Source organism: Paroedura picta, chromosome 1 (assembly GCF_049243985.1).
Source record: "Paroedura picta isolate Pp20150507F chromosome 1, Ppicta_v3.0, whole genome shotgun sequence".
NCBI lineage: Eukaryota > Metazoa > Chordata > Lepidosauria > Squamata > Gekkonidae > Paroedura > Paroedura picta.
In genome coordinates, this window is record NC_135369.1 from 83,259,316 (window position 1) to 83,284,903 (window position 25,588).

The following is a 25,588-nucleotide window of genomic DNA, read 5'->3' on the forward strand; positions in this document are numbered from 1 at the left end:
TGTGCCCACTTAGCTATTCTGAAATCTTGGAAGAAAGACATCACAACCAAATCAGATTCTTTAAGCCATCAAAGTTTTAAGCTCTTATTGAGCTTAAATAAGCTCTTAAATAAGCTCTTAAATAAGCTCTTATTGAGCTTAAAGACAGGACTTGGTCTGATATCTTTAGCTCCATTCTTTCACGTTATACCATACTAGATGACTTACTGCATACATCAGCCAATATTTCTGATGTACGTGATTGGGTGCTCAAAGCTGATTCATTGATTGATCACTCTTCAATTCTGCTATCACAATCAGCCCCATGGTATAAAACAATTTAAAAAGACCACTCTAGAGCATCATATTTAGTAAACATAACAATACGTAATCTTAGAATGGCCCTAACATCTTTGCGGTTTGAAATGATGCCATCAGCCATGATCTCTGGCCGATATCTCCAAATACCCACAGTCCAATGCCTGTGTATATGTAGAAATTCATCTGTGGAGGACCTGCCCCACTATGTTTTGGCTTGTCCCCTGTACTCTGAACCCAGGGGGAAATTTCTTGCCAAGTTACTACCGAACTCATATCCCACTTCTGATTTGACAAAGTCACCTATCTGTTATCAAGTGTCGACCCCTATATTTCATATAAGGTGGCACGTTTCACTCTGGCCACCAGGAAGATCCGAGCCAAAGCTTTTTACAGGACTCCACACCTAGATACACCATATTTTTCGTATTGTAACTCAGTAGCCCTTGTTTACAATTTTATATAAGCAATATTGGAGAAATATTGTTTTATTTGTATTTGTACCATATTGTTTTTAATTATGTTTTGTAATGGCCCTTGGCTATATACAATAAATGTTATCGTATCATAAGTATGCTACTGCATTATTACATTGTATGGAGGGAATGGGAGAGTCCAGTTTTCATTACTAAGAGAGGGAGCGGCACAGACTTACCCGTGCCGTTTTTTGGCGGCGTGGAGGGCAGGGAGGAAGCAGTGGCGCAAGTGGCCGCGGCACAGGTCTCCTTGGCGGGACGCTTTGAAGGACGCTGCCCCCTCTCTTCCCGCCTCTTCGCCTGAGTGCGGGCAAACAACCCACCCACCCTCCCTGTTATGTTGAGGTACATGTTTAATGTTTTATTCTGTCACAGCGGAATGTGCACAAGAGTATGAGCTCAATGGGATGGGAGCCGGTGTGCGATCGGCATCCCTGTGGGAAATGGGTCCTCCTTAAAGGGGGTTGGTGGTAACGAGCTGCATGCAAACCCAACAAGGTGGGCTTGTGAGCTCGTTCCGTGACCAGGCGGCTCTGGAGGAAGCCAAGGAGGTTTGCGCCCTTTGGCCCTCCACAGGAGTCATCTCCCTAGATATAGGATTACCCAGGGGAAGAGATCCGTAGCCCAGCGGGGTACTTGATGAGTTCCTGTCCCTTGGGTAAGGCTTGTGTTTGCAGTCAGCGGACTGTCTATATATATTTTGGGCTCATACCCTTGTTACCCCAACCCTATGCATTTGGTTGTGTTAATAAATCTGTGGCCAATTTTATGCCAGTAAATTGTGTCGCGTCTTCCTTCTCCAAAACTGACCTCCTACCTGCCAAAAACATTTTGTGCATGCCTGGAAGCATTTTTTTCTGGAATACAGCCTGTGCTGAAAATAAACTATTGACTTTTTGACACTAACAGAGTAATTAGATGATAGAAATTCTAGAGGGGTAGCCATGTTAGTCTGTTGTCTCTTTAACCTTATCAAAAACATGGCTAAAGCCGCTCAAGAAATTATTTCCAATTTCATTTTGATTGAGCAATCTGCCACTGTCTTCTGTAGAAAGCCAAGTGATGTATTTCATTTTGGATCAGTGTAATATGGAGGGGGCAGGTGGACTGTTTTTTTTTGGGGGGGGGGCATAGCAGCCCTGAACAGATTAACAATCACACATTTAATTTCAATTACTATGGGAAGAATAGTACACAGTTCACATTAAGTGAAATATTTTCATAGTACATAAAATTCATTTGCTATAGTTAAAAAATGAAATGATACAGACAATAACTCTTCTTAGTTTTCAAACAGAAAGCAGAGAATGGAAAAAAAGAATTACCATTAACTAATGGATAACAATGCCAAAAAATTACATCACTGCATATATTATCTATCCAAAGTAATTGTACAGATCTTGTCAAAACTATGACATAGTTCTTAAAAGCTCCTGCTTTGCAAATTATTTTTAAGTCTTAAAGTTGCACTGAATAGCAGAACAAACTGGCACAACACTATATTTAATTTGTTAATATGCATTTGTTAATGTTCAAGTATTGGCTACCACAGACTGGCCAACACTTTCATAGGACAATGTAATTTGAATCAATTTTCTTCCACAAGCACCTTAAGCACACTGCTTACAACATCCTAGGACTTCGTGTTCTTGCTTCAAATAATCAATGGTATCTGAAATCTGATCTTAAACTGAATGTTAGTTTATGAACCTGGAATAATGTTTCTACACTGTTTCTACACTACATCATGTAAACCATGATGTATGAAAGACTACATTGGAGAGACTATATTGCTTACATAGAAAGTCTTCATTCAATAAGGTGAAATTGGGCTTATTCATTCCACAGATGTTCAATCCAGCAAACAGGATAAAACTGACAAGTCAATTTGCAGCATATCTGCCAAAGTTTGAGAAATCAAACTCCACATATTCAACTATCATATGCAGCCAGAAATGGCCACTGGAAAAATAAATATAGAAATTTGGAGACATTTACAATGCAAGATGGCAGACATTTATCAATCTTCAACATTTTTATTCTATCCTTTCTCTAAGAAGCATACTTGGTTTTCTCCTCAAAACAAATTAGTGTTGTAGTTTAGACTGAGAGTGTAACTGGCCCAAGATCACCCAATGTGTTTCGTGGCTGGGTAGATTCTAACTCAGGTCTTCCCAGTCAAGTCCAGTACTCTAATCATAGAAGCACACTGGCTCACAGTCACAGTTCTTAAAGAAAATAAAAGGGTAATTTCCTTACACCTGTTCACACATATTTAGAGAGTCAATGCCAGAGAGGTTTGATTACACTCTTGTGGAAAGGATATGTAGGAAGTATATCCGGTTTATAAACCATCTGACAGAATGTACCAAAGCATCCATTTCATTGATGGGGCTGTTATGCCAACCCCTAACTAAGATGTCAGTCCTGCCTGGTTAGTTATGTAGTTAAACTAGCCAAGCAGTACCTCTTGGTTAGCAGTACTAACCAAGCAGTACCTCGCAAGGCGCCTCCCAATTGGCCCCCACGATTGTCAGCCCTGGCCCAAGGGGCCAATCGGGAGCTGCGCACAGTGCGGCTCCCGAATGGCCCCCTGAGCCCCAGACTGCCCCAGACTGCAGGGGAGAGGGCTTCGCGGCCGGGGAAGGAGCCTTCCCCAGCGATGAAGCAGGGAGCCTGGCCAGGGAGGGGGGCAGGGGAGAGTGGGGCTACCGCCCATTGAATTTCACCATACAATGGGCTTCAAATCTAGTCTGCTCAATAATGCTGAGTGAAGTACTGGACAGAATGGCAATTATACATATGTTCTCAGCAGATATCCTGGCAGAGAATGCTGTCAAGTTGAGTTAATGTATGTTTGAGTGAATAGATTGAACAACATTAGCCAGAAAGTTTTCCCGATGCAGTTTTTCGACTGGGGTGAGACATCCATTTCAACAGTGTCCAGGAAGATGTGCTTCCCTAGGACACTGGAGAACCAGAAATGAACAACATTGAGTTGAAGGATCAACTATGAGGGCATAATGTTAACAATTGATAAGGCTTTATGGGGTCCCCAGAGACCCAAACATACAGAGGAACTTTTGTACTTTGCCGTCACCTGGAGGAAAAGGCAAAATAAAAAGGTTTAAAATTAAACAAATACATTGCAGGGGTGCTGCCATTATACCACATTTTCTGCAATGGCTCCAAGAATACTTCCTGATATAAGAATCATCACTCCATGTTTTTTTTCCTTTTATATGCAATTATTATGTGGCAGTGCTGGAGAATCCTGCCAATGGAAGGTGAAGTAAGGATAGAAGTCATTTTTTACTGCTGAGCCTCTGGAGGCAAGGAATGGCTTTTACAAGCCACTGATCAGTTGCAGCCTCGGCACAGTTATTAAAAAGGCATTATTGTAGCATTCAGTTGCTCAGCAAAGCTACTAAAGAGCTTTCATGGTCAATAAAACTGGCTCTCTGCAACAGGAAAGGGTGCAAGAGGCAGCACTCATCTCTTTGCTATACACACCTTGACCAGAGGAGCCAAGACTGCAGAAATGGGAAAGAGTTGGGGAAGTCCCAGTGCTTAGCATTTTCCCTTGAAAATTGTCTCTACAGAGTAATGATGAATAGGAATAAATGAGATCAATTATTTCCCCCTTGTGTCAACTCTTTTTTAATAAAATGCAACACACACAAAAGAAGGCTAGTAGTAAATGAATAATTAAATACTGGATGCTGTGGTCCTGGATTCTGGGCAGCATGCAGGCTGTGCCCAGCGTAAGAGGTGCTGGGGAGGGAGGGAATTGGTCCAGGGCAACTCTGGGCTGGCATGGACTGTTGGAGCAGCGGTGTGGAGGGGAAGAAGGGAGAAGAAGGTATGGGGGTCTGAAAACTGCAGGGGAAGGGAAGGATGCACTTGGTTCAGAAAAACTACAGAGACTTCTGCTGCTTGAAATGACAGGGGGGAATCTGCCTCCTTCACTGGGCAGGGAATGGAGGGGGGAAGGCGGGAGCAAGGGTAGGACAAAGCTGGAAGGCTACAGTGTGGTTTCACCCTCCATACCTTCTTTCTGCTGTTTACAGGCTGGTTGTTCACTGGGGAATCACATATTTTAGGATGGTGAATCCACTTTGTACAATTCCCAAAGTCATGGGTTAAAATGGAGGAGATCACAACCCAGCTTCTGGAGGTAGGCAACGTCTTATGGAGGAGCCAGAAAATGCTGCCTGCCTTCAGGGGTTGTGCAGCTACATTCCTTGCATGTAGAAAAGCCCTCTGTATTCCCCCTGAAACCTGCTTGATTCTAAGTCCAATCAACGGTCATTGTTAAATCAAATTAAAATCACTGGCACAAGTTAATTAGCTGAATTATGGCCCAAAACATTCATAATGATCCATAAGATAAGTAGTACCTCTAACTAGCTTTTAAAATTTATATCATAAAATCATCAATTAAGGCTGAGGTGGAAAAAAGTGATAAATATATATTCATATTTTTCACACACTTTTTTACTGAAAAGCTTTTAACAGCTCTATGACAGTAGAAACCCAATGGTTATTGGAAGCAAAATACAGTAAATGCTACATCTGTTGCATGAGCTGTATGGCTGTTAAAAGAATGGAATCTCTATCAATTATACAAGGTAATAGCTGCTTTCCGTTCCACTAAAGCATATACTTTTTAATTTTAGCAAGTACTGTTGTGCTGCAATTTACTGTACATGACAAAAATAAATATGTATTTTTCAGTGATTCAATAACATTAGGATTAAATGGCTGCTAAAGCTAGAGAATTCTTTTAAATATAAAACAGTGCTGAGCAAGGAGCCCTAAAAAAGACTGCCTAACTGAGCTTAGATTTCTATTATAGGGCCTTACCATTATATGTCCCCCTTCAAGGATCTCTGCCTTGTTGTGGCAAGGGGGCTTGCGTAGTTCAGTGAAGCTATGAGCTATGCCGTGCAGGGCCACCCAAGACGGACAGGTCATAGCTGAGAGCTCTGACAAAAGGTGATCCACTGGAGAAGGAAATGGCAAACCACTCCAGTATCTTTGCCATGAAAACTCTATGGACAGTTCCAATAGACATAACGATATGACGCTGGAAGATGAGCCCCTCAGGTCGGAAGGTGTCCAATATGCTACTGGGGATGAGCAGACGGCTAGTACGAGTAGCGCCAGAATGAATGAAGCGGCTGGGCCAAAGCCGAAAGGACGCTCAGTTGTGGAAGTAACTGGTGGCGAAAAGACAGTCCGATGCTGTAAAGATTTTTATTCCATAGGAACCTGGAACGTCAGATCCATGAATCAAGGCAAGCTGGACGTGGTTAAACAAGAAATGACAAGACTGAACATCGACATTTTAGGAATCAGTGAACTAAAATGGACAGGAATGGGTGAATTTAATTCAGATGACCATCAGGTATACTACTGTGGACAAGAATCTCGCAGAAGAAATGGAGTAGCCTTCATAATCAATAAGAGAGTAGGAAAAGCAGTCTTGGGATACAATCCCCAAAATGACAGAATGATCTCAGTTCGAATCCAAGGCAAACCATTCAACATCACAGTGATCCAGGTCTACGCCCCAACCACTGCTGCTGAAGAGGATGAAGTTGATCAGTTCTATGAAGCCCTACAACACCTTCTAGAAGCAACGCCCAAAAATGATGTGCTTATCATCATGGGGGATTGGAATGCTAAAGTAGGAAGCCAAAAGATAACCGGGATAACCGGCAAGTTTGGCCTTGGAGTACAAAATGAAGCAGGGCACAGGCTGGTAGAATTTTGTCAAGAGAATACAATGGTCATAGCAAACACTCTTTTCCAGCAACCCAAGAGACGACTCTACACATGGACATCACCAGACGGTCAACACAGAAATCAGATTGACTATGTGCTCTGCAGCCAAAGATGGAAAAGTTCTATCCAGTCAATAAAAACAAGACCAGGAGCTGATTGTGGTTCAGATCATGAGCTTCTTGTTGCAAAATTTAGGCTTAAATTGAAGAAAGTAGGGAAAAGCACTAAGCCACTCAGGTATGAACTAAATCATATCCCCGACGAATACACAGTGGAGGTGACAAATAGATTTAAGGAATTAGATCTGATAGACAGAGTGCCTGAAGAACTATGGATGGAGGTTCGCAACATTGTACAAGAGGTAGCAACTAAAACCATCCCAAAGAAAAAGAAATGCAAGAAATCAAAATGGCTGTCTGAGGAAGCTTTACAAATAGCTAAGGAGAGAAGGGAAGTGAAAGGCAAGGGAGAAAGAGAAAGATACACCCAACTGAATGCAGAATTCCAGAGAAAGGTAAGAAGAGATAAGAATGCCTTCTTAAATGAACAGTGCAAACAAATAGAAGAAAACAATAGAATGGGGAGGACCAGAGATCTTTTCAAGAAAATTGGAGATATGAAGAGAACGTTTCATGCAAAGATGGGTATGATAAGGGACCAAAATGGTAGGGACCTCACAGAAGCAGAAGAGATTAAACAAAGGTGGCAAAATTATACAGAAGAACTATACAAGAGCGAGCTTAACATCCCTGATGACCACAATGGGGTAGTTACTGACCTGGAGCCAGACATCCTGGAATGTGAAGTCAAATGGGCCTTAGGAAGTCTGAGTAACAATAAAGCTAGTGGTGGTGACAGCATTCCAGTTGAACTATTCAAAATCTTAAAGGACGATGCAGTAAAAGTGCTACACTCAATATGCCAGCAAATTTGGAAAACTCAACAATGGCCACAGGATTGGAAAAGGTCAGTTTACATTCCAATTCCAAAGAAGGGCAATGCCAAAGAATGTTCAAACTACCGCACCATTGCACTAATTTCTCATGCTAGCAAAGTTATGCTCAAAATCCTACAAGCTAGGCTCCAGCAATATGTGGACCGAGAACTTCCAGAAGTACAGGCAGGATTTCGAAGAGGCAGAGGAACTAGAGATCAAATTGCCAACATACGCTGGATCATGGAGAAAGCTAGGGAGTACCAGAAGAACGTCTACTTCTGCTTCATTGACTATGCTAAAGCCTTTGATTGTGTGGAACACAACAAATTGTGGCAAGTTCTTAAAGAGATGGGAATACCAGAGCATCTTATTTGTCTCTTGAGAAATTTATATGCAGGTCAAGAAGCAACAGTGAGAACTGAACATGGAATCACTGACTGGTTCAAAATTGAGAAAGGAGTTCGGCAAGGCTGTATACTGTCACCTTGCCTATTTAACTTGTATGCAGAGCACATCATGAGAAATGCGGGATTAGAGGAGTCACAAATTGGGATCAAGATTGCAGGGAGAAATATCAACAACCTCAGATATGCAGATGATACCACTCTAATGGCAGAAAGTGAAGAGGAACTAAAGAGCCTGTTGATGCGGGTGAAGGAGGAGAGTGCAAAAGTTGGCTTGAAACTCAACATCAAGAAAACAAAGATCATGGCATCCGGCCCTCTCAATTCCTGGCAAATAGAAGGGGAAGAAATGGAGATAGTGACAGATTTTATTTTCCTGGGCTCCAAGATCACTGCAGATGGGGACTGCAGCAAAGAAATTAAAAGACGCTTGCTCCTGGGGAGGAAAGCTATGGCAAATCTAGACAGCATCCTAAAAAGCAGAGACATCACCCTGCCAACAAAAGTGCGTTTAGTCAAGGCTATGGTCTTCCCAGTTGCAATGTATGGCTGCGAAAGTTGGACCATAAGGAAGGCCGAGCGTCAAAGAATTGAGGCTTTTGAACTCTGGTGCTGGAGAAGACTCTTGCGAGTCCCTTGGACTGCAAGGCGAACAAACCGGTCAATCCTAGAGGAGATCAACCCTGACTGCTCTTTAGAAGGCCAGATCCTGAAGATGAAACTCAAATATTTTGGCCACCTCATGAGAAGGAAGGACTCCCTGGAGAAGAGCCTAATGCTGGGAGCGATCGAGGGCAAAAGAAGAAGGGGACGACAGAGAATGAGGTGGCTGGATGAAGTCACTGAAGCAGTAGGTGCAAACTTAAATGGACTCCAGGGAATGGTAGAGGACAGGAAGGCCTGGAGGATCATTGTCCATGGGGTCGCGATTGGTCGGACACGACTTCGCACATAACAACAACAACACCATTATATGTCACCATATATTTCTTACAATAGTAGAACGTCTCCTATATTGGAACAAATAGAATCAGATTTCTAAAGCAAATAATAGCTTTATGTTTACCATTCATAGGACTGGTTGACAGAATATACGTAAAACAAATACTCAAAATTGCAGATGTCTGAAGATTTCACATCCTGTCTCGCCTCAAAAAACATAAGAATTTTTGAGCTTTCTTACTAAAAAAAAAATTAAAATGAGAGTTCTTGTGAACATTTAGCAAGAAAACTCAGTGTGTCAGAGCATATTTCACCCCTGCAATTAGCCCCATCTCCATCTCCAATCCCCCTTCAAGGATCGCTGCCTTGTTGTGGCAAGGGGGCTTGCGTAGTTCAGTGAAGCTATGAGCCATGCCGTGCAGGGCCACCCAAGACGGACAGGTCATAGCTGAGAGCTCTGACAAAAGGTGATCCACTGGAGAAGGAAATGGCAAACCACTCCAGTATCTTTGCCATGAAAACTCTATGGACAGTTCCAAAAGGCAAAACGATATGAAGCCGGAAGATGAGCCCCTCAGGTAGGAAGGTGTCCAATATGCTACTGGGGATGAGCAGACGGCTAGTACGAGTAGCGCCAGAATGAATGAAGCGACTGGGCCAAAGCCGAAAGGACGCTCAGTTGTGGAAGTAACTGGTGGCAAAAAGACAGTCCGATGCTGTAAAGATTTTTATTCCATAGGAACCTGGAACGTCAGATCCATGAATCAAGGCAAGCTGGACGTGGTCAAACAAGAAATGACAAGACTGAACATCGACATTTTAGGAATCAGTGAACTAAAATGGACAGGAATGGATGAATTTAATTCAGATGACCATCAGGTATACTACTGTGGACAAGAATCTCGCAGAAGAAATGGAGTAGCCTTCATAATCAATAAGAGAGTAGGAAAAGCAGTCTTGGGATACAATCCCCAAAATGACAGAATGATCTCAGTTCGAATCTAAGGCAAACCATTCAACATCACAGTGATCCAGGTCTATGCCCCAACCACTGCTGCTGAAGAGGATGAAGTTGATCAGTTCTATGAAGCCCTACAACACCTTCTAGAAGCAACGCCAAAAAATGATGTGCTTATCATCATGGGGGATTGGAATGCTAAAGTAGGAACCCAAAAGATAACCGGGATAACCGGCAAGTTTGGCCTTGGAGTACAAAATGAAGCAGGGCACAGGCTGGTAGAATTTTGTCAAGAGAATACAATGGTCATAGCAAACACTCTTTTCCAACAACCCAAGAGACGACTCTGCACATGGACATCACCAGACGGTCAACACAGAAATCAGATTGACTATGTGCTCTGCAGCCAAACATGGAAAAGTTCTATCCAGTCAATAAAAACAAGACCAGGAGCTGATTGTGGTTCAGATCATGAGCTTCTTGTTGCAAAATTTAGGCTTAAATAGAAAGAAAGTAGGGAAAAGCACTAGGCCACTCAGGTATGAATTAAATCATATCCCCAACGAATACACAGTAGAGGTGACAAATAGATTTAAGGAATTAGATCTGATAGACAGACTGCCTGAAGAACTATGGACGGAGGTTTGCGACATTGTACAAGAGGTAGCAACTAAAACCATCTCAAAGAAAAAGAAATGCAAGAAATAAAAATGGCTGTCTGAGGAAGCTTTACAAATAGCTAAGGAGAGAAGGGAAGTGAAAGGCAAGGGAGAAAGAGAAAGATACACCCAATTGAATGCAGAATTCCAGAGAAAAGCTAGAAGAGATAAGAATGCCTTCTTAAATGAACAGTGCAAACAAATAGAAGAAATTATGGCAAAATTATACAGAACAACTATACAAGAGCGAGCTTAACATCCCTGATGACCACAGTGGGATAGTTACTGACCTGGAGCCAGACATCCTGGAATGTGAAGCCAAATGGGCCTTAGGAAGTCTGAGCAACAATAAAGCTAGTGGTGGTGACAGCATTCCAGTTGAACTATTCAAAATCTTAAAGGACAATGCAGTAAAAGTGCTACACTCAATATGCCAGCAAATTTGGAAAACTCAACAATGGCCACAGGATTGGAAAAGGTCAGTTTACATTCCAATCCCAAAGAAGGGCAATGCCAAAGAATGTTCAAACTACGGCACCATCGCACTAATTTCTCATGCTAGCAAAGTTATGCTCAAAATCCTGCAAGCTAGGCTCCAGCAATATGTGGACCGAGAACTTCCAGAAGTACAGGCAGGATTTCGAAGAGGCAGAGGAACTAGAGATCAAATTGCCAACATACGCTTGATCATAGAGAAAGCTAGGGAGTACCAGAAGAACGTCCACTTCTGCTTCATTGACTATGCTAAAGCCTTTGATTCTGTGGAGCACAACAAATTGTGGCAAGTTCTTAAAGAGATGGGAATACCAGAGCATCTTATTTGTCTCTTGAGAAATTTATATGCAGGTCAAGAAGCAACAGTGAGAACTGAACATGGAATCACTGATTGGTTCAAAATTGAGAAAGGAGTTCGGCAAGGCTGTATACTGTCGCCTTGCTTATTTAACTTGTATGCAGAGCACATCATGAGAAATGCGGGATTAGAGGAGTCACAAATTGGGATCAAGATTGCAGGGAGAAATATCAACAACCTCAGATATGCAGATGATACCACTCTAATGACAGAAAGTGAAGAGGAACTAAAGAGCCTGTTGTTGCGGGTGAAGGAGGAGAGTGCAAAAGTTGGCTTGAAACTCAACATCAAGAAAACAAAGATCATGGCATTAAGTGCTTATACAGCACTTCTGAGCCTCTATAACTTCAGTCTGTCACAGAAGATTTTAAAGAGTCTGAGTCTCATTAAATTCCTGCTTTCTGTTCCCCAAGAAAGTCACAAAAACAGCTAAGCAGTGGGGAATTGCTCCCCACCACTCAGATGTTTCAGCCATCTTGTGCAGTCCCTTTAAAAGGACTGCAGAAAACTGCTGCATAGAGGGTTTAAAGAAACTGCAAAGTAGCATGATAAATTGCTCTGTGAGGAGAGACACTCTGCAGTTCTGTTAAATTTTAAAGGGACTGCAGACGTTAGTGTGAAAAACAGCTGCACAATGGGGAGTGCCTCCCTGGCACAGCTGTTTTCCTGCTGGTTTGCAGTTCCTTTAAATTTTATGGCGATTGCACAAGACAGGCTGAATCAGCTGAGCAGCAGGGTCCAAGTTGTTCCCCAACACTCAGCTGTTTTTTAGACTTTCTACAAAGTCTGTTTAAAGGTATTACAGTCCCTTTCAATGGAGTTTGCAGGACCACAAACCAACTGGGTTTGAGAACAAACCTCCTAGTTGAATTTGTAGTTTGATTTGTGGTTCTGACACCAACTGAATTGAACTGCATTTTCCTGGCATACCTGGGCGTAAGCTGCACGGAGCTTTTATTGCAATCCCAGGTCAATTCAGGCCCTGCCATCTACACAGAATGCGATTTTCGTTTTGATGTTGGGTGATTTAAATTTTCCCTCTGCAACAAGCAGGATTGATCTGGAGTCACCCTACCTTTATCACGCAATATTTAGGAGTGGAAATAACCCTCAATATTTTCAGAATCGGATTGTGAAAGCATGTGGATCTCCGGCTGCATCACATTTGCCATGGTAGAGAAGCCCTGATTGGCCAAGGCTGCAAGCTTTTCTTAAAGGGGAAATGCTAATTTTCTCTCCCCAGAAGCTGTAGAAGCAGTAACTTCTGTGGGTAGAGATTTGCCTCGTGGTTTTTTTTTTCTCCCTCCTCTGTTGTCTTCAATCCTCCCCCCCCCTCATTCAAGAAAAGGAAGGAAGGAAGGAAGGAAGGAAGGAAGGAAGGAAGGAAGGAAGGAAGGAAGGAAGGAAGGAAGGAAGGAAGGAAGGAAGGAAGGAAAGAAAGAAAGAAAGAAAGAAAGAAAGAAAGAAAGAAAGAAAGAAAGAAAGAAAGAAAGAAAGAAAGAAAGAAAGAAAGAAAGAAAGAAAGAAAGAAAGAAAGAAAGAAAGAAAGAAAGAAAGAAAGAAAGAAAGAAAGAAAGAAAGAAGCTCCGTCTGGGCTTTGCTTCCCCCTCCCCTTCTGAGCTTCCCTAACCTCATTTTCTGTTTCAAAGGGGAAGGGAGGGGAGAGGAAAACCCAGTTGAAATTGATCTGAATTCAGCAGGATCCACACTGGAAAAAAACAAAGTGCAGAATCATCCCTAAGCAGGCCACCAGCCCTACTTCATACCACCCAGATAGCCTTTTCACTCTATTTTGTACTTTTTTGTTTATAACATCAATGCCAGAATTATTCTGACCCATGCAAGCAGACTTGGTGCACTTAATAGGGTTCTTAGCTTAAAATATTAAACTGTTGATGATAAATATTTTACAATCTGCTTTGTATATATTTTTATTGATGTTAGCCACCATGAGCCTGTCTTTAGGGAGGGATGGCCAATAAATATAAATAATAATACTAATAGACATAGTGCTCATAAATTTTGCTAATAAAAATTGCACACTTTAAATCTATGTTAGCTTTCTTGAGAAAACTACTTAAGAAAAACATGGGAATGCCATATGACGTGTGTTCAAATGTTGATAGAGTTCTGAGGTCCTTAAACCACTGATATACCAGAGGAGGACTTTTATCTTTCCAGTGTTGTAATATGAATCTTTTATCTGTAGTAAGGGCATGGAGGGTGCAGTTCTGCTGACCATCGATTAGCCTTCGAGAGATGTGCAGATAGTTAATAGTACATATGACTCCTCAAAAATCAATGAACATTCTAATATAGAATTGGATCGCTGCCTTGCCATGGTAAGGGGGCTTTTGTAGCTCAGTGAAGCTATGAGCTATGCCGTGCAGGGCCACCCAAGACGGACATATCATAGCAGAGAGCACTGACAAGAGGTGATCCACTGGAGAAGGAAATGGCAAACCACTCCAGTATCTTTGCCGTGAAAACCCAATGGACAGGTTCAAAAGGCAAAATGATATGACGCCGGAAGATGAGCCCCTCAGGTCAGAAGGTGTCCAATATGCTACTGGGGATGAGCAGACGGCTAGTACGAGTAGCACCAGAATGAATGAAGCGAGTGGGCCAAAGCCAAAAGGACGCTCAGTTGTGGAAGTAACTGGTGGCAAAAAGACAGTCCGATGCTGTAAAGATTTTTATTCCATAGGAACCTGGAACGTCAGATCCATGAATCAAGGCAAGCTGGACGTGGTTAAACTAGAGATGACAAGACTGGATATTTTAGAAACCAGTGAACTAAAATGGACAGGAATGGGTGAATTTAATTCAGATGACCATCAGGTATACTACTGTGGACAAGAATATCGCAGAAGAAATGGAGTAGCCTTCATAATCAATAAGAGAGTAGGAAAAGCAGTCTTGGGATACAATCCCCAAAATGACAGAATGATCTCAGTTCGAATCTAAGGCAAACCATTCAACATCACAGTAATCCAGGTCTATGCCCCAACCACTGCTGCTGAAGAGGATGAAGTTGACCAGTTCTATGAAGCCCTACAACACCTTCTAGATGCAACGCCAAAAAATGATGAACCAGAGATATTTTCAAGAAGATTGGAGATATGAAGCGAACGTTTCAGGCAAAAATGGGTATGATAAGGGACCGAAATGGTAGGGACCTCACAGAAGCAGAAGAGATTTTAAAAAGGTGGCAAAATTATACAGAGGAACTATACAAGAGCGAGCTTAACATCCCTGATAACCACGATGGGGTAGTTACTAACCTGCAGCCAGACATCCTGGAATGTGAAGTCAAATGGGCCTTAGGAAGTCTGAGCAACAATAAAGCTAGTGGTGGTGACAACATTCCAGTTGAACTATTCAAAATCTTAAAAGATGATGCAGTAAAAATGCTACACTCAATATGCCAGCAAATTTGGAAAACTCAACAATGGCCACAGGATTGGAAAATGTCAGTTTACATTCCAATCCCAAAGAAGGGCATTGCCAAAGAATTTTCAAACTACTGCACCATTTCTCTCATTTCTCATGCTAGCAAAGTATTCAAGATGTTAGTCAGTCAGGAGAAACCACATTTGCAAGGTCAGAATTATAAATTATTGATTTAATATAAGACAAAGTCATGCTCAAAATCCTACAAGCTAGGCTCCAGCAATATGTGGACCGAGAACTTCCAGAAGTACAGGCAGGATTTTGAAGAGGCAGAGGAACTAGAGATCAAATTGCCAACATACGCTGGATCATGGAAAAAGCTAGGGGGTTCCAGAAGAACATCTACTTCTGCTTCATTGACTATGCTAAAGCCTTTGATTGTGTGGAGCACAACAAATTGTTGCAGGTTCTTAAAGAGATGGGAATACCAGAGCATCTTATTTGTCTCTTGAGAAACCTATATGCAGGTCAAGAAGCAATAGTGAGAACTGAACATGGAATCACTGATTGGTTCAAAATTGAGAAAGGAGTTTGGCAAGGCTGTATACTGTCGCCTTCCCTATTTAACTTGTATGTGGAGCACATCATGAGAAAGGCGGGATTAGAGGAGTCACAAATTGGGATCAAGATTGCAGGGAGAAATATCAACAACACATGTTTATAGATTGTTTTATGTACTGTTGTTTGTTCTTATGTAAACCGCCCTGAGCCCCCGGGAAGGGCGGTATATAAATATAATAAATAAATAAATAACATTAATAAACCTCAGATATGCAGATGATGCCACTCTAATGGCAGAAAGTGAAGAGGAACTAAAGAGCCTGCTGATGCGGGTGAAGGAGGAGATTGCAAAAGTTGGCTTGAAACTCAACATCAAGAAAACAAAGATCATGGCATCCGGCCCTCTCAATTCCTGGCAAATAGAAGGGGAAGAAATGGAGATAGTGACAGATTTTATTTTCCTGGGCTCCAAGATCACTGCAGATGGGGACTGCAGTAAAAAAATTAAAAGACGCTTGCTCCTGGGGAGGAAAGCTATGGCAAATCTAGACAGCATCCTAAAAAGCAGAGACATCACCCTGCCAACAAAAGTGCGTTTAGTCAAGGCTATGGTCTTCCCTGTTGCAATGTATGGCTGCGAAAGTTGGACCATAAGGAAGGCCGAGCGTCAAAGAATTGAGGCTTTTGAACTCTGGTGCTGGAGAAGACTCTTGCGAGTCCCTTGGACTGCAAGGCGAACAAACCGGTCAGTCCTAGAGGAGATCAACCCTGACTGCTCTTTAGCAGGCCAGATCCTGAAGATGAAACTCAAATACTTTGGCCACCTCATGAGAAGGAAGGACTCCCTGGAGAAGAGCCTAATGCTGGGAGCGATTGAGGGCAAAAGAAGAAGGGGACGACAGAGAACGAGGTGGCTGGATGGAGTCACTGAAGCAGTAGGTGCAAACTTAAATGGACTCCGGGGAATGGTAGAGGACAGGAAGGCCTAGAGGATCATTGTCCATGGGGTCGCGATGGGTCAGACACGACTTCGCACATAACAACAACAACCATCTCCAATAACAATAAACACCTTATTTTTGTAGCAATGCCAGTCTCCAGGTCATCTCCAGACTAAAGAGATCAGTTCCCCTGGAGAAAATGACTGCTTTGGATGGTGGATTCCATAGCATTATTGTTATAGTGAAACCCAAAACAACAATAGTTGTTTTACAGTGTTTGGGGAGAGGAATAGATGTCCACACCAGACCCTAACCTCTGCTACCAAAATCTGTTGTAGATATGGCTGTGGTCCCCAATAACTTCTGCACTTGCCCAACGTTACAAACCCACCTGGAAGCACTGGCCAAAGTCTCCAAAACATAGATAGGAAAATTGCCCTTTTCCCTACTGTATAGGGTTCCACTCTTTACAATATGGGTTCTAGAATCCATAATGCCCCACATCAATTATACACTACTGAGATCCCTGCCTGACCCAAATCCTGGCTCCATTCCCCAAAGTCTCCAGCTATTTCCCAACCCAGATCTGGCAACCCTATATCTTCGAGAAATCAAAATGGATAATTGTGTGAACAGGATCAGTATGAATTCAAGTCCCTTACTGTCTACCTTCTAGAAATTAAGCTCTAAGTATTCCTGGAAATACAATTTCCTGCTGTACTTCATGGAAATCTCCCAGGCAAACACAAGGAGAAGGAGACTGGTTGGCGTGGAAGGTTGGCTAACAAATGCCATTTCAAGTTAGATCTTGGTACTGTCTGCACTCACAATTTTTTCCCACTCTCGATCCTGCCAAATTCTGATCGATCTGAACCTGGATCTTGCAACAGATCTGCAACGTTCCTTTTTTCTGACTCAAAACAGCTTTCACTCAGACACTGTGTTCTGCACATGAATAATTCCAATTGTCAGTTTCCTCTCTCCTTTCTACCTGATCTGCAGAGTCACACTACAGCTGTGCAGATGGGAGGAAAAACCCGACCAGGATCATAGTGGAAATCAGAGTCAAGTGCAGATGGCTTCTTTTTCAATGAGCCCAATGAGCTTTAAAAGCCCTGTCCAGATAAACCCCTGGATTCCAAGGGATTTAGACCTGACTCAAAGTGGAGAAAGTATTTTAAATTCAGAGGGGTTTTATTACAAGCTTCCACCCCAAAATCATCAGCCTCACTACTAGAAATCAAAATATAATCCATTTAAAGAGACCAGTAGCACTATTTGGGGTGCTCTTACAAATGGATAGAAACTACACAAGGAAGCAAAATTAAGGCATAATTAATACTCTTTAGGAAGCAAACATTTTGTGGGGAACTATTGTAGAATCCTGACTGCTAACTTGCCTTAAAATAGATTAATTTCCAGATACCTTCATTTCAGAGAGAACATGAAAATGTTTTGGAGCCATTTTCATCATATGTCTCTATAACTAAAGTTCCATGTTAAGGTACTGGATCATTTAAGAAATATGTCATGTAGCTCTTTGGTCTTCAATAAGGTACAACATATTGTAAATAACTGTAGAATAGGCAAACAAAATAATTATGAGATATGGACAAGAAAACAATAATCCATAAAGAAAAGTTAGAATCAAAAAGATGCAGACATGGTATTTTCTCCAGAATATTTATCCAATATCTTAAAAATGCAACTATTCTTAGTGCCAACATCTGAACATATACAATGATATTCATACATGCCCAAGACATCCTGTACGCAGACAATACAATATTAGCATGCATATGTTTTAACATATAGTTTAGTGTGGACAATTACATGCACACATACACACAGAGACAAATGGAGGATACCTTTCACAAATCTGAGACTCCATTTTACAAAAACTCAATATATTTCAGTACACATTACATAAATTGATAAACTGAGAAATGTTGCAAAATCCATGTAGTGATTTCATTTTGTGCATTCTCTGACATGTGTTCCCTGCACCGAGGGATTTAATATATATTGTCTTTAATGAATAAAGGAATACATATATTATAAACAAAGGATTATGATAGTCTCATGCATTTTTCAATTAAAATGACAAAGAACTAATGATACATTTTCAGGCTGTACTTTTATAGGATGGAATTGCAAAGCTCAAAACCTCAAGAGAGAATTCCTTTTATAGAGCTTTATATCCCACAATAATTATAATTTCAGAAATATTTTTTCTATTATTATTTTGAAAATATGATAATCTATTTCAGGAGTCTAATTGTTGTGGCTAGTATTGTAAAATCATTTTGTAAAATATGTTTTGAGCTTAGCAAATTAGTGTTGGGATACATACAGAATACAAAAATGCAGACAGTTTTGACTTGGTGATAAACAGAATATTTTGGATCAAGAATCAAAAGCACATACCCATTTTTCCATATCCACTAGCTGTAAAAAGAAAAGGCAAGGAGTATTCTGTTACTGTACATAACCTTCTGTAATTTAGTACTCACAAATCAACATAAATATATATTAATTAAATTATATGGGAGTACTTTTTAAACTGCTTTTCCATGAATACAAGAGTATGAGCTCAATGGGATGGGATTTCATTCAAAATACAAGAGAATCATGGTTGCCACAAGTTTCACGTGGAAATTAAAATTATAGTATGGGTTACAAGTATGGCAAACCATGGGCTTAGATCCACTGGAACAATTCTGTAGAAAGAATAATTTTGACCCCCGGAGTGTGATATTCTTACCTTCCTTCTCCTGCAATCCCAACTATCTCTATAATGTTGACAATGGGGAACAGGGAGGCCCTCTATGGAAATGTAAATCCAAGCTATAATCTTCTTTTTAAATAATTGAATTGTCATGAGATCAATGAAAGATGGAATACCCATCCTTTTTCTATTTTTAACACAGCTGAACTAATTGCAAGGTAAAACATTATATACTCCAATATGTATTACAGTTTCACAAAACATTTATTGTCCAGTGTTAGTAACATTAATCTTACTAAAATACAAGGTAATTATTACAGTAATCTGAGTAGAAACTTATAATGGAAAAACAAAGAAACCAGACAGTTTACAATAATCAACATGATTTTGATTTCTTCATCTCAAAATGTATGTGTTGTAGTTTGTTTTTTGTGGGGGAGGGGATTGGTGCAGATTTTTTCCTACTCATATATAATTAAGGTATCTGTTCCACTTAATATTTCTCATAAGGCCTTGGAGGAGAAGCATGTCTCATTGCTTAAGTGCCACTCAGCACTTAACACCCACTCAGGGCGGCTGTCCCACTCCTGAGTGCCTCTTCCTCCAACCGGCTTGCCTGTCTGTCCAGTGGCCAGCCAATCACCTTCCATCCCCCAGCCTGACCACCCACTCCTCCTTCCACTTCCCTCCAAAGCTCAAAGGATGCAGATCCCTACTATGTGAGAGCTGCCACTGCCGGTGAGTTCCCTAACAGCTGCCTGCAGCCTTTCCAGGTCCTGGGGGGAAGGGGAGGCTGTCCAAAGAGTTCTACCATACCCACCCCAATCTAGCAATCTGAATGCAACAGCCTAGGCCCCTAGTAAACTAAATAAATCCTCACTCTACATGCAGTTATTAATCATTGTATCACCATGCCATTGAGGCTCAAAGCCACAGGCAGAATCGAAAATATAAAGGGATGGGATGGATTTGCATCCTCAGAAGCCAGGTGTTAAATTTAATGCATTGGACTTAACCCATGTCTTGTTTAACTCATGATTATTTAGAAATACTGTTCATGTGAATTGGTTCTTCATGCACAGAGCGCTGGCTCCTGCCTGGTGGAATGAGCTCCCATAAGAGACCAGGGTTGTCAGAACTCTCTGAGATCCAATTCTAACATCTAGCTGGCTACGAGTTATTTCTTAGGACACAACAGTGATTATTTTCTTAATTTTATATTTGTTAAATTTATTGGTTTCACTTGATTTCACAAAATTAGAGAATCACAGAATCATAGAGTTTGAAGGGGTCATGTAAGCCATCTAGTCCAACTCCCTGCTCAATGCAGGATCAGCCCAAAGCATCCTAAAGCATCCAAGAAAAGTATCCAACCTTTGCTTAAAGATTGCCAGTGAGGGGGAGCTCACCACTTCCTTAGGCAGCCTATTCCACTGCTGAGCTACTCTGACTGTGAAAAATTTTTCCCTGAAATCTAGCCTATATCGTTGTACTTGTAGTTTAAACCCATTACTGTGCGTCTTTTCCTCTGCAGCCAACGGAAACAGCATCCTGCCCTCCTACAAGTGACAACCTTTCAAATACTTAAAGAGGGCTATCATGTCCCCTCTCAACCTCCTTTTCTCCAGGCCCCTCAACCTACCTTTCCCAAGTCCCTCAACCTATCTACATAGGGCTTGGTCCCTTGGCCCCAGATCATCCTCGTCGCTCTCCTCTGTACACTTTCAATTTTATCAACGTCCTTCTTGAAGTGAGGCCTCCAGAACTACACACAGTACTCCAGGTACGGTCTGACCAGTGCCGTATACAATGAGACTATGACATCTTGTGATTTTGATGTGATGCCCCTGTTGATACAGCCCAAAATGGCATTTGCCTTTTTTACCGCTGCATCACACTGCCTGCTCATGTTTAGTTTACAATCCACAAGTACCCCAAGGTCTCGTTCACACACAGTGTTACCTAGAAGCGTATCCCCCATCCAGTAGGCATGCTTTTATTTTTCTGACCCAGATGCATAACTTTACACTTATCTTTATTAAATTGCATCTTGTTCTATTTGCCCATTTTTCCATTGTGTTCAGATCTCGTTGAACTCTGTCTCTATCGTCCGGAGTATTTGCCAGTCCTCCCAATTTGGTGTCATCTGCAAACTTGATGAGTAGTCCCTCCACCCCCTCATCTAGATCATTAATAAATATGTTAAAAAGTACCGGACCAAGCACCGAGCCGTGAGGTACCCCACTACTTACCTCCCTCCAGTCTGATGAAACACCATTGACAACAAATCCTTGAGTTGTTGAGTTGTTTGAGTTTTCTAACCAATTCCCTATCCACCTAACTATCTGAAAATCCAGATTGCATTCCTTCTATTTATCCATCAGAACATCATGGGGAACCTTATCAAAAGCTTTACTAAATTCGAGAACGACTGAAGGTGGCGCCGTAACATCTGGGCTTCTGTCCGGCTCTAAAGCCATGCTGAGGGTCAGGAGCAACCGCACCTGGCGGACCTGAGCAGATACGCAAATCTGCTCGCCGGTCACCCCAGGAACCGCGAACGGCATCCTGAGGGTCCTACAGATCCGTGGAGAGGGAGAGAGACGAAGCTCTCTGGATCAACCGCAGCATGTGCTTAAGGTCATGATGGCGCCCTTGTCGTAAATAACTTTCTAAGCCTGAAACGACCAGCTGACCCTACATTCTTCCCAGATCATCTTTTACTAGACTGACAGGAGCTGAAGTCTACAACAGTAAGGATTGAAAGCTTTCTGGCTTTTCCTTTTCTTTCCCCACAAGCTCTTCCCCCCCCCTTAACCAATTTACAAGTGAATTCCTTCTTTCGTCGAGTGAGAGGTTCCCAGCTAATTATACCCACTAACCAAACAAAGAGAGAGCTTAAGAAAAAGGAGACTTTAAAGCTTTGCTGGAGAGAGTTCAGTGGGGGAAGCTGACTTGATACGGAGATCGACAAACTGATAATTTTGGATCGCTCGTGCTCCCGCGAGACCTCACAAGACTTTCTGTTTATACTTTGTGACTGCCTAGAACCATGGAAAAATTAACTAAGGCACAGCTTTTCCATTTGTTATGTGAAGGGAACTCAAAGATACTGAAAGCAGTCAATAAGGTGGAAAAGGAAATCCGAGGGACTAAGGGGGAGCTTTTGGACGGAGCCGACGGTCTGGAGAGAGCAGTTGAAGAGGACACAGCTCAGTTAACAATACAAACGAGAATTCAATGTCTGGAAGTTAATCAACAGGAGGGGGAGAGAGCTAGGGACGTAAAAATCCAAAGCACCTTGGAAGAACGTGGGAAAACAGATTTAAGGAAGGAAAGCACCGAAAACCTGGAAGTCTATTTAGAGCAGGAAGTTATTTGGATCAGCAAAATAAAAAGAGTCTATTCAAAGGCGACAGCATGCAAAAAGCTATCAGGAGATATCTCTGTGCGACCAGAGGAAGAGATCCAGATTGATAAAGTATACAGAGCCTACTTAAAGGCGACTGCAAGCAAGAATCAAGCAAGAGACTTCTTTGGCCCTGACAGAAGGACAATCAGAAATACTCTACTATGGAAAAAAACACAATTTCATTTTCTGCGACCACCTGAAGGATGTGTTGAACAGTGGAGCATTCTCCTGGTTTCCTGTGGGGAAGACAGCGGCAGTAACTCTTAGGACAGGACCAATATATGAAGGGAACTGACTTTATATCATCTAAGACAATAATAGAATATATTCTTATAATAGATTATACTCTTATATGTATCAACAATTACTCTGCTAAGAAAGATGGTAATAACTTCTAGATCAGGATCAATATGTGATGGGAACTGAATATGTATGCCAATATGTATGCTAAAAGAGGATGGAAAACTATATTTCAAATGTATTAACAAGTCAGCAGCAGTAACTCTTAGGTCAGGGCCAATTTATGAAGGGACTGACCGTATATCACTTAAGATAATAATAGAATATATTCTTATAATAGATCATATTCTCATATGTATTAACAATCATTTTGCTAAGAAAAATGGTAAAAACTTCTAGATTAGGATTAATAGGTGATGGGAACTGAATATGTATGTTAAAAGAAGATGGCAAACCATATCAGCTGGTCGCTTTTTTTCTCTTTACTTTTCTGTAAATGCTTCATATAATAATAAATAATAAAATTATTAAAACAAAAAAAAAGCTTTACTAAATTCCAAGTAAACGACATCAACCAAATTTCCACGGTCCAGCAAACCTGTTACATGGTCAAAAAAGGAAATCAAGTTGGTCTGACAGGACCTGTTGGAGACAAATCCATGCTGACTTCCTTGGATCACCAAATTGTCCTCCAGATGTTTGCAGGTGTTTGCAGAAAACCTCTCTGTCCATGTCAGCCTGCCACCCAGACACTATCTCTTGGCTACTGCCATCTCTAGATGTGCCTAAACCCTTTGACCTGTGGAAAAAAACAGATATAAGATAGGCGCTGAGCCTTTCTGCTTTCTCTGCATCCTCTGTTAGAGTTTGTCCATCCGCACCCAACAGTGGGCCTATTGCCTCCTTTACTTTACGTTTGCTCCTCACATAACAGAAAAAATATTTTCTTGTTACAGTGGGTTTCCCTGGCCAATCTTAGCTCACTTTCAGCTTTGGCCTTTCTGATGATTGATCTACAGTGCCTAGTAACCTGTAGGTACTCTTCTTTGGAGCTCTGTCCTTCCCTCCATTTCCTGAACATTTTCCTTTTCTTTCTTAGTTCCTCTTGAAGTTCTCTGTTCATCCAAATAGGCTTCTTAGAGCTCCTGCAATGTTTTTGTCTGTCTGGTATAGTCATTGATTGATCATGCAATAGCTCTTGTTTGAGTAGCGCCCACCCTTCACATGCTCCCTTCCCTTCCAGCATTCTCGTCCATGGTATGACACTCATCATGTCTTTGAGTTTATTAAAGTTTGCCCTACGAAAATCCAACATCCGCGTCTGGCTACAAGCTTCCTTGGCTCCCCATCTCAAAAGGAATTCTATGAGGACATGGTCACTTCCCCCTAGGGTCACCACCTCCTTCATCTCATCCACCAACTCTTGCCTGTTGGTCAGTATTTGTCAGTGGGCACATAACATTTTATCAACAGTGAAAAAATGGAGAAGAAGGAACAGGGTGGACACCTGTGTACTGTGACTACCCAATGTGTATTAGGGCAGAGGGGCATTTCGGTGTCTGTGGCCTAATTCCCACAAGAAGGGAAATGGCGCAGAACTGTGGGGAATTGGTTGCCATGTAATCTTCCCCTAAGAAGAGTCTCCAGTCTGATTTTCCCTTCACATATCTGAAGACATGGCTCTGGAAAACTCATCTGTAACCACTATGCCACAATTCCCATAGGTCAGTCTTCTCCCACACTCAACGAACATTCCAAACCACAGGTTCTTGACACCCATATCTCCACACTCATGCCCTCATTTGCCACTATGCCACCACAACCTCCCACACAACACACACATTCAACCCCATGACCTTACAGACTGGACAACTCCGCCCCTTCCTCTTCCCACTGCCAAGCTCTAGAGCTCGTTGTATTATTGGATACAACGGGCTTTGCCCCTACTTATAAATAATAATATAATTTCTATTCTACCCTCACAAAATGGCTAAGGGCACTGAACAAAGTGGGTAAAAATTAGCAGTAATTTATAAACAGTATAAGATATTAACAGTATAAAACATAATAAAAGCATAAGTAACAAGTTAGCAGCATTAAGCAAAGCAGTGTCCAGATACTCACTGCCCAGAAGTCTCCAGACTAGGTGTCCCTCAGTGGGGGTGTTTTGTAGGGAAGGGCAACAGATGTTATTAAGTCATTGGCCTCAACCAAAAACTTGCTGGAAGAGTTCCGTCTTGCAGGCCCTGCAGAACTGTACTAGCTTCCACAGGACCTGGATCTCCTCCGGGCATTAAATACAGCTCAACATTTTTACCTTCACTGGAAGCACTTAAGAAGTACCAACGTCCCCCCCTCCTGCTTCTGGTTTTCCTCTCATGGCTATTTCATGGTATCTCCTGTTGGCATTCCTTTTAAGTTGTAAACAAAGGTTTTCCAGCTCAAGATCCTCTGTTTATGATTTCATCTATTCCAGATGTTATAAGAGTTAAATCAAGTTTGAGACCTTGCATTTGCAACTCAGAACGAATTCTGACAGGGAGGGCCCATGAGATAGCCATGAAGGCGAAAGAAGGGGGCAGAGGACCTCTGGCTTTTCCCCATGTTCTCAGTTTGCACTCAGGCAGTCACTTTGCAGGCACCATAATAAGGGGTCTAATGGAACTGGCTTAGGGTCATCCATTTTACCTAGATCAACAGTTACATATCAAGTAGATGTTGCTTGATGATTTATGAGTGTGTCAGGTTTGATAACTGTCCTACCAAATCCAAAAACCTGACAGGTCACATTAAGAAACAAACAGGGAAGGCCAAAATGGGTTCATTTGAGACAAAATAACAAGACTGTTAAGACATGCTATTTCTGATGATCATGCAGCTTTTAAACATTTGTGACTCAATGTAGAGTTTTAATTTACAATTAAAATTATAGTTTAGGCTTTGGCTTTCCATCTAGTATCTTTTTAAAAATACCAGCTTTTCTGTGTTGTTCTTCTG

The 25,588-nt window shown here is 41.7% G+C and overlaps 1 protein-coding gene across 9 annotated transcripts in view; it reads right to left on the reverse strand.

Moving 5' to 3' along the window:
* Window positions 1-25,588, reverse strand: part of RYR2 (ryanodine receptor 2) — a 458,147-nt gene that overhangs the window by 300,085 nt on the left and 132,474 nt on the right. For all 9 annotated transcript variants that reach the window (XM_077345372.1, XM_077345367.1, XM_077345356.1 and 6 more), the window contains exon 4: window positions 18,639-18,659. In XM_077345372.1, the coding sequence (XP_077201487.1) occupies window positions 18,639-18,659 (21 nt within the window). The remainder of the gene's footprint in view (window positions 1-18,638; window positions 18,660-25,588) is intronic.